Below are 10,046 nucleotides of genomic sequence, written 5' to 3'. Positions count from 1 at the left end.
GAGAGGGAGAGGAGAGGAGAGGAGGAGGACCTGAGTGAAGAGAATGGGAAGACAGAAGAGAGGTGAGGAAGAAGAAGCCATTGTGCTGAAAGTTATTCGGTGCAGAAGAGTGTGTGTGTGTGTGTGGGGGGGGGGGGGGGCACAGTAGAGAAGACAGGAGAAGAAAGAAGGAAAAGGAACAGAGGATAGGGGAGGGAAATACAGGACAGAGACAATGAAAATAGAACAGTGTTTCATAAACCACCCACTCCTCACCAGTGAACTTGTTCTTGGTGAGACACTCCTTGATGCGGTTGGCCTTCCTCACGTGGAACGCCTTGGTGATCTCCTGGTTCATGAAGCCCTCCTTGTTCATTATGTTCTCCACCATCATCCTCAGGTCGAACACCTCCAGGATCTCGGCGATCTGGGCCACCTTCATGAGGTCCGGCTCGTCCTCGTCCAGCTCGCCCGTGTACAGGAACCTCAGGACGGCGCTGAAGGGCCCCAGTTGGATGGAGCAGTCCATCTTCACCACGGTCATGGGCGCCGGCGCACCCGTCACCGGGTTGGCAACGGTCTCGCGGTGGATGCTGTAGAAGGCCTTGCTCCAGGAGGCGAGCGAGAGCTTGGTGCGGCGGTGCTTGCCGCTGAAGCTGAACATGCGCAGCGTGCCGTCGCTCTTGGAGGCGCGCAGCGAGCACGGCGACAGGTCCGACACTGACGACGCGTCCTCCTCCGTGTCCAGGCTCAGCGTGCGCATCAGGAAGGCGTCGCGAGGGTTGCCCCCGGAAACACTACCACCACCGCCACCGCCGCCCGCACCCCTGCCACCGCTCCCACTGCCCCCCCGGATTCTGTCGGTGACGACCAGGCAGTGGGACTCCTCGGACAAGTCCATCTGGAAGAGGTCATAGAACTTGGAGGAAGACGTGGAGAGGTAGATGCGGTGGGAAAAGATGCGCGCGTGCTCCTGCAGCACGAACATGACGTCGGCACACAGCGGGCTGTCCAGCAGCTGCCGCGGGCCGTCGCGGTTGATGTGGGTGCCAGGGCCGTCAGGGATCTTGATGAGCGGCGGAGGGGCTTTCGGGGGAAGGAAGGGCGCCTGCAGCAGGGGCTTCTGGACCTTGCGCAGGTGCGACTTCCAGAACTGCAGGTGGCGGCGGGAGATGAGAGCGGCGCGGATGGCGTTGTCGAAGATGTCCTTGACGCCGAACTGGTCGAAGACACTGGTTTCGTAGTACGGGATGCCCAGCTCTTTCGCCACCTCTCGGCCACTCTCTGGAGGCAGGATGTCCCCAGGTTTGATAGGCCTGCGTGGGATTTAAAAGCATTTCAAAGACATTTTCATATTAAAAACACATAATTATAATTATAGCTTTATGGTATGTATAGGCTATTGTCTACTGTCTTTCAAGTGACCATTCCAATTTTCGATTGACAAAATGTTCCAATGGTTCTTCCCCAGATTTGACTTGATGGATGATGGAGAATGTGTGTGTGTGTGTGGGTGGGTGGGTGGGTGGCTGATGGTGTGTGTGTGTGTGTGTGTGTGTGTGTGTCTGTGTGTGTGTGTGTGTGTGTGTGTGTGTGTGTGTGTGTGGGTGGGTGTGTGCGCAAGTGTGAGTGTGTGCACGTGTATCGTGCCTGCCGGTCTGTCTGTCTGAGATACCTAAAAAATACCAATCCCCAAACCACTCAGGTGGGACCACGTGCGCCCTTCCAACCCCCCATGACTGTTGTCCGTCTATGACAACCCCGACGAGGTCGATGCTGTGAACCGTGAGCCTGTGACCCTTGACCCCCCCCATACCTCGCCAAGGGCCGTCTGGCGCGATTCACGGCCTCCAGGTCAGCGTAGCGCAGGTCCAGCTGGCAGCCGACCAGTATGACGGGCGTCCTGGGGCAGAAGTGCTTGATCTCCATGTACCACATGGTCTTGACGTGATGAAGCGAGTTGGGGTTGGCAATGGAGAAACACAGGACAACCACGTCCGACCTTCATAAGAGAGAGGGGAGGGGGGGGGGGGGGGGCAAAAAAGTGGGCGAAGGTGAGAGGAAGAGAGAGGGGACAGAACAGGGCGGGGTGTGGGGGGGGGGGGTTGAAAGTAGATCCATCATTTTTTGCGTTATCAGATCAACCGCACACTAAACTGTACAATTAACAAGAGGGCAAGGCAACACTATCCATGAGGGCATGCCACACTAACAAATGTCCAGCAAAGAGTGTCGGACAAATAAAAAACAACAACCAGGCGCCAAGCTGTATCTGTAGCAACACCACAGTCCTGCAAAGAAAGTGCCTTGTGGGCATGCATTTGATACGGTAGGTCCCACACGCGCAATTCTAACCAGACGCTGTGGCTGTCACATTGACCTAGACATGGAGGGGAGGGGTGCTGAAAAGATTGCCTGTTGGTTTACACACCCATACAAACTTCTCACTGAAAGGGGGGGGTGGGGCTGACTCTCGTACGGCGCAAGTGTACGGCAATGCTTTTTTCAAGTGGCCTTGATGAAGACCAATTGTCGAAAAACAACAAACAAACAAATAAACAAATAACCTAAGCAAAACAAAAAGTCACACACACATGCAGACTTGCGGGAAACATGACTGGCATACCTGAGGTTAGTACACTCGACTCTGAAGCGCCCACACCGCTCACCACACAAAAGAAAAACTAAACAAAACAAAACAAAACAAAAAAAAACAACAAAGAAGAAAACAACAACAAAACGTATGGTCAGTCGTTTGGATCATCTGCACACAGAGGAGGAGAAGACACTCAGATATGGCCCTTATCTGGCCCGGATACAGCCCTTATCTGGCTCGGATACGGCCCTTATCTGGCTAGGCTCCGGCCCACATCAGGGCCACATCTGTTCCAAAACCAACCGCAGTGTGGCGGAGCCCGGGGGTTTATTTGCTGGCAGTGGTGAGTGGAGGTGCAGCCGATAATCAGATAAATGAACGGCGCTGCTGGGAGGACGCTACTCGACCGGAGCACTTACTGGTTCCCTCATTGCTTCCTCAATAAAGATAGGCAGCCCTACAAACACAAACAGGAACAGAACAGCGCTACATTTTGCCCTCACACATAAATGAACAAATAAGCAAACAAACACAAATGGCATGCAACATTTTTTCTCTTTTCCTGGCACTAATTGTATGGCAGTAGTAACTGACTGTAGGATACACTCTCCAACTGCACTGAACCTTTTAATAGTGTAATAGTAATAGTCGATTTTGTCTTCACAGACTGCATCTCTAGGTCCAGTGAACTTCAGACATCCTGTACACTTGGCCTCCTCCTAAGCAGCGAAGGTCCGAGCAGCGCCAAGCCCGACTAAGAGATCAGAGATCAGAAAATCGATGCGCTCGCTGGCGAAACACGGAGCGGGCTGAGGGATACCAGTGGCCAGAGGTGCCTCGCCTTGATGGAAAGCCGTCCGGGTCAGCATGTCTGCAGAGGTTTCCACCTACCCTTTCAATACGGCAGGATGCAAAACACATGTGTGTTAGGGAACCGCGTCGGGGGGGTCCGTTTAAGGTGAGATCGCTGCTGCGTCGTGTCAGACGCCGGGGTTTGATGCGACTGCACAGTGCGGCCTTTTCTCAGGAAGCACTGAATAGCCCGTGCAGGAGGCTGCAGCTGACTTGACTGATAACTGCAGTGGTTAAAATGTAAAGCCCGACGTGTCCCTGGCAAGGAGGGCACTGGCAGAGGGCCTAAAGCGTGAAGTGGGCCATGGTGCTCCCTTCACACCTGCACGTATACCGTGCACGTAACAGCAATTCCTCATATCTCAAAATGGAGTAGGGGAGGGGGGAGGAGGAGGGGGGATTATGCAAGCAAGCTAGCAGCACTCAGCATCTCTAGAATTTCAGGAAGGTGCAAGATAACTGCCTGTTGATATCTGTTTGTGCAGAAAAAAGTGATACACTTGTAGTGATAACTGTGAAATTCTTGCATGATTTTTTCATTTTGATTGCAGGGTTATGTCTTGTCTGAACCACTTTGTCTCCACCACTGAGACCTGGCCACTCAAATTCCCTGCTAGACATAAGGATGCCTTCCCCTCCTTATTCATTTGTTATTGCCTATTCCTTTTGCCCAGTCTCTGCCTCTATCTCTCTCTGCCTCTCTCTCTCTGCTTCTGCCTCTGCCTCTCTCTCTCTCTCTGTCTCTTTGCCTCTCTCTCTTTCTTTCCCTCTCTCTCTCTATGTTTTCTCCCTTTATCTCTCTCTCTTTTCTCTCTCTCTCTTTCTACTCTTTCTCCCTTTTTTTGTCTATCTGTATCTTTTCTCTCTTTCTCTTTCTCGCTCTCTCTCTCTCTCTCTCTCTCTCTCTCTCTCTCTCTTTCTCACAACACAACCATGTTCCTTTTCCTTGTTCCTAATTAATGCACCAGAGCGTCCTGGGAGCATTCTTCAAACAACAGGAAGCTCCCCCTAAAAAATATGAAAGCACACACACACACACACACACACACACACACACACACACACACACACACACACACACACACACACACACACACAAACACACACACACACACACACACACAGACAGACACACACACACACAGACAGACACACACACAAACACACACACACACATCTGCAGGGAAACCAATAAATGAGAGTATGCGCAAGTTGGTGCAACACCAGGAACAGGACAGCAGTTCACTCTAAAGAGATGCTCCACATCCAACATGCCCCCTTGTCCCTTGGCCGTCCCACACCGGATCTCACCGTCTAACCCCTCTGCTGACCCTGACTGCCTTGCACAGACGTCAGGCAGAAAATATCCTAAAAGTCCCATCTTCATATTTCACAGCTGGAAAGACACTTAGTCCAAAACTAATCATGCTTTTCAAGAAAACCTTGTGTATTGGGTATGAATATATTTGTTAAGTACAAATGCTGGGGTATTAACCAAGTGTTTTGTCACTTCATGTGGAGGATGAGTGAAGTCACACAGATTACAAGGGTATTTGTCTGTGGCCTACCTGGGAGTGTACTGAGCAGAGTCCAATTCTAATGGACTACTGAAAGCTCCACTGACCACTCCACTATATCAAGAGAGCAAAGCACTCTAATGGCTCTGAGACAGAAAAGAGCCATCTCCCTCACGAGGGAGAAGCATTACTCCTGTCCTACTGGCTTCCACACGTGTCTCAAAGCTGCTGTGTGAGCATCCAGTATAGGCTCTGGAGCTCCTAAGTGCTGAGCAATGAGCACTTTAAAAATGCAATGATGGTTTCAGCTTCATGATTTCACAGTTTTTATCCATATCTAAAAAGCAGTTCTGTGTTCAGCTCCCGAAACAGCACGAAAGCATACTATACATTTCATTGAGTCAGAAAGTAATGAAGGTGGCTAATAAAATTGAATTTACAATGCTGGATGATAATCTCATGAAGATATTGGCCAGTCATGAGAGAGTTAAATCTATATGTAACAGCAGTTGCTATGACAAGCAGTTGCTACAACAAAAATGAATCTAATGATACTGACCAGTGATCTCCGCACACATGACATGGCTCTGCACTCTAAATGAGTCGGTGATGTTAGCACCTTGAGGACACTGAGCTCACTGATGCTTTCATATTTTCCATTCGACGCGGCCATGATATTCATGGGCCGACAAATTCAATTGCGCCCTGCCTTCCAGTGGCTCCGGCTAATTCTTAATCAAGCTGCAGAGGGCCTTTGCTTTTACCTTCTCCTTCTCTCTCTCTCTCTCCCTCCCTCTCTCTCTCTCTTTCTTTCTTTCCTTTTTTGTCTTTCTTCATTTTTCTTTCTTTCCATATCACTTTCTTATTCTCTTTAACTTCCATTCAGTCTATTTCTCTATCGTTTTTCTTTCTTTCATCTCTCTTCGTATCTATCTCACACTCATCTGTATAACTATATTACACTCGTTGTCTTCATTTAGATGCTCTCCAGATACTGCATCTGGCCTGTCATCTCGCCACGAACAACCCATTTTTATTCATTTACTCAACAAACTCAACAAATTGGCAATGCGTGCACATGGTGCTTACCTGCCGTAGGCAAAGCGTCTGTCTTTGTGGTGGTCTCCGAAGGTGTCCCACAGTCGTAGGGAGACACTCACCTCGTCCACAACATCTCTGGACCGCTCCAACACCTGCAGGGTCAACCAAGGAGAAAGAAAAACTATGCGTCAGATCCCAACAAGCTAGAGGACAACCTTTCACCAATGCAAGACAAGGCAATCCTTTACCTGCTATTTCCTACTACTAAAGCATGACTTGAGAGGACAGCTTTCTTATGAAATGCTATATTTAGGCCACGCTATTCGAAGGGGCCTGTGAGGACACTCGTTTTAACTGTAAGTGTGCTCCCTGGGAATTGTACCCGTGACCTTGCCTTTGGTCTGTCCGTGCGCAATAAATCGAAGAACAATCAGACTTTACTTTCTCTTGTTTACAATGAAGCTCCAAGAGTGATCCCTTACTTTTCACATTCAGCCATTTAAATGTAATCCTCAGTCATTTACAATACTGCACAGATGTACATTCTCACGAGCATGTGCACTCTCTGGGTATCGAACCCATGACCAAGATTTGGTATGCTTTTTGTCAATCTATTTGCCTCAACTGGAAGGAAGTTTGGGTCAACTACTGTAGCTTTAAATGCACTAACATTACAGTACATTCATAAAAATGACTTGACTTGACTTGACTTGACTGCCTGTTTAGCTACAACAGAGTCCCTTTACCTCCTGACACACTCGATACTGGTCAATGGCCCAGACGGTGGGCACGTGTGTCGCCAGCAGCTGGTACTGGGTCAGCGTGGTGTTGCATGCTCGGGCACAGATGAGGCGAGTCTTCCCTACGGCATTGTCTCCCACGACGACACACTTGATGGTCTCTACGTTGGGCCGCTCGTAATCCATACTACACACCCAGCCTGCCGTCAGAGACAGAAAGTGACATGTAGACAGACCTACAGCAGAATGTTTCTTGCATTCTGTACACGGAAATCACAACCAGTTTATTTGCAGATTTGATAATATCCAATGAATATTATACTACAGTATTTCTTATGTTCCAACAACAACAACAGTATACAGTATGTAAACCAATTGCAGATAATAACATGTGATGCAATAGCAAAATGCTTCCTGTCACTTGCACATGGAAGTTACAAGCACATTATTTTGCAGACATAATAACATCTAATATAGGCCACCCTGTGGTTGCAGCTTTGCCTTCATTAAACCGGCATCAGTAATTCGGTTGGAATATGAACACGTTTTCCAAAAGCAATCCCCCCCAGCCAACCACACTCCACCTCTCCTGACGTCAGCACACACCCCTAGAGGAGCACAGGCAGCATAAATGTAATTTTGTCAATTGCTAAGTGTGCCCCACTCTATCATAGGTATCTGCGCGGCTGGCAGGTTCGCCGGAATAACCTTGATCTGTCGGAGAATTATTAATGAACGGGCATTAGAGCCGTTGTTACTGTAAGTGAACGACATATCTGATTACATGGCTGGATATCAAATTATTGATGCTGCCCTCTATCCAAGAGTGACTGCACAATCAGAGAGAGAGAGAGAGAGATGGGACAAAAAGCATCAGGGAGAGTAACATAAGAGAAGAGCAAAATGAATAGAAAGACTAAGAGAGGACAAAAGATGGTTGGTGAACGGCAGCACAACTCTCTTGCTATGCCCCAGTTTTACATTGACAGATTTGTCAAATACCACACATATGCAAAGAGAGTCTTGATAACAACCGTTATGACCAGGCTCCTGTTCAGAAGGCAGTCAACTGTAATTTCTGAAAGAAGAGATCAACTTTTCCTCTCTTTCCTCCTCCTTTATTGTCTGGACGTCATCTGGTTTAAAGGTCAGGAGGGGCAACAGACAACAACGACAACAAAAACACGTCTAGCCTAACTGACATCATCCACCGTCACACACTAAATCGATTGATGAAGAAGGTTGCGCACAGGAAGTTAGCACGCTCCCTTGAAACAATAATATGAATGGACGCACCCGTGACTGCCTCAAACAAATGCTAAATTGCAATGCATTCCAACTCAAAACTGCCTCCGTTGTCAGGAGTTAGGCTACAGTCTTGAACAGTCGCTGACACAATATGCAGTTGTTTTTTTCCACATGAAATCATTAAAAACTTGCATAATAATTTATTATTAATGACAATGATCAAACCGCAGTGTCTAGTGTCTACATATTTTCTCATTGTGGTAGATGGGTCAACACAGAGGGGTTGCGTCCAGCCCATCACGGCTTACTAACAGTGACAACATACATTAAAGTGACCTGTCAAGTGCTGTCTGCATCTTTCTTATCATAATGGGAATAATACATTAGCAAGTATTACAAGTATGGTATAGCGAGTTTTATAAGTAGGTTTACCATTCAACTCTGGTGACAAACTGCCATAATTCAACTGAACAATGGGCCATAAAATTATGCACGGGGCAGTTACGCACAAACTACTGTATTGTATTACATACAGCTGTCATTGTCACAATTATGACATAACTACAAAATAACTGGCCAGCTGCTTTAAAACAACAAAGCAGGTAATTGAATTACACGAGGGCACCACCCGGTCTTTGTTTCAACGGTGCAAAGAATTTATCAGAACAAAAGCACCTACCGTTGCTTAGGATTGTGTGTTTTTGTTCTTGTCAACCCAAAGTGAAGTCAAGACTTCAAGGAGTAACGTTAGAATTACTGCAGCTGGCTAGCAATAAAATCGGTCGGCGCTAGCTAGGTTTGAATAGTTGCAAGATCATTTCGTAATCTGCATTTTATCCCAGTCTGTCCAAAAAGTTAATCCTTTCTCTTTCCCTCACTATCGCAATAACGCTGTATGTCTAGTTTGCTCGGTCTTTCGAGCGGCCGTCACTGTGCCCTTCCCCATTCGAATGCTCTTTGAGAGAAGCGTCTGCAGCCAGCCACACAGTACCGACGTGGTTGCAGCTTCCATTGTGACGTCAACGACCCTGTTCTATTTATAGCGGGCGTACGATTTCATTCAGGAAAACAAGGTGCTCCAGACGGGTCTCAGCAACCTGGGATGCGTGCTGCACCGTCAAAAATCCACATCTCTTTTTGGACAGTGTTCTCACACCCGACGATAACTGAAGCGTTATTTACAAGAATGATCCATGTGCGACGTCCACCCACTCTATCCGCCACAGTGATAATAAGGGATAATAACCTGTCCGTCCTCATTCCTAATTTGCCACGTGCCTCTTCGCACGGCCGTCTGGTTGCAAAACCATCGAGCTAAATAGGACAACTGCAATCATCCTGATAACACTCAAAAATCTTATGTAAGCGCCGGGTCAAGTCGTAGAGGAAACAGAAGTCAAGTGCAACCCTTCCATACCTCTTGCTACTGGTGATAATTAGCTCACCTTGATTAAATAAAATAATATGCTTGCAGAAGGGTTAGCTCAGGTCAGCTGTCATTATGTCATAGCACGTCAGGGAGGAGTACTTGGGGTCGAGAGTGGGAATGGCGAGAGATGCAATCTGCACACCAACCACAGTGTCTATGCGGGAGCACTATCTCTGGTCACACAACTGGGCAAAGTGGAGGGGAAGTAAACCACCACAAAGTAATTACCGAGCACCGGCCGATCCAGGGAAAGTGTCTTAGTGTGGCATGAGGGTGGAGTGTGGATCAGGAGGGATCAAAGGTTAGTTGGCTCTGCATGTACACGCACACGTAGGCTAACTAGGTGCTCATATGCAATATAATGTTCAAATTCATGGCAATAAACTTTGTCACAGTAAGTGTAAGCATACTTGCAGATTTTATATTTATTTTCAAGTTATATGCAATGACATAAAGCGAATAGTAGCCTATAAGCATCATATGTTATGCAGGCCTGCTACACTCATGTGTATTCAGAATCTATTAATAAGTTATAAGCTCAGTGTATCCTCAACATTATAAGATGCTATCTCACATGATCAAAATATTAGTTTAATAGGCAGTGGCATTATCAGGATGTCATTCTGGGGTGAGCGACTACATGC

At 47.6% G+C, this 10,046-nt stretch overlaps 1 protein-coding gene across 3 annotated transcripts in view; it reads right to left on the bottom strand.

Annotated features, from left to right (window-relative positions):
* Nucleotides 1–9,831, bottom strand: part of rhobtb1 (Rho related BTB domain containing 1) — an 18,668-nt gene extending 8,837 nt beyond the window's left edge. The window contains exons 1-5 of one of the 3 annotated variants that reach the window (XM_012839237.3): nucleotides 8,653–9,831; nucleotides 6,732–6,925; nucleotides 6,034–6,137; nucleotides 1,796–1,981; nucleotides 256–1,295 (exon numbers count right to left, since the gene is read on the bottom strand). In XM_012839237.3, the coding sequence (XP_012694691.1) occupies nucleotides 256–1,295; nucleotides 1,796–1,981; nucleotides 6,034–6,137; nucleotides 6,732–6,911 (1,510 nt within the window). In that variant the 5' untranslated portion in view covers nucleotides 6,912–6,925; nucleotides 8,653–9,831. Of the gene's footprint in view, nucleotides 1–255; nucleotides 1,296–1,795; nucleotides 1,982–2,605; nucleotides 3,468–6,033; nucleotides 6,144–6,731; nucleotides 6,926–8,652 lie in introns of those variants that run through there. The other 2 variants (XM_042703226.1, XM_031561229.2) reach the window with 2 other exon arrangements.
* Between the last annotated feature and the right edge of the window lie 215 nt (nucleotides 9,832–10,046).

Source organism: Clupea harengus, chromosome 23 (assembly GCF_900700415.2).
Source record: "Clupea harengus chromosome 23, Ch_v2.0.2, whole genome shotgun sequence".
In the NCBI taxonomy this organism is placed as follows: domain Eukaryota; kingdom Metazoa; phylum Chordata; class Actinopteri; order Clupeiformes; family Clupeidae; genus Clupea; species Clupea harengus.
The sequence above is the reverse complement of the archived record's forward strand: the minus strand, read 5'-3'. Positions and strand labels throughout refer to the sequence as shown.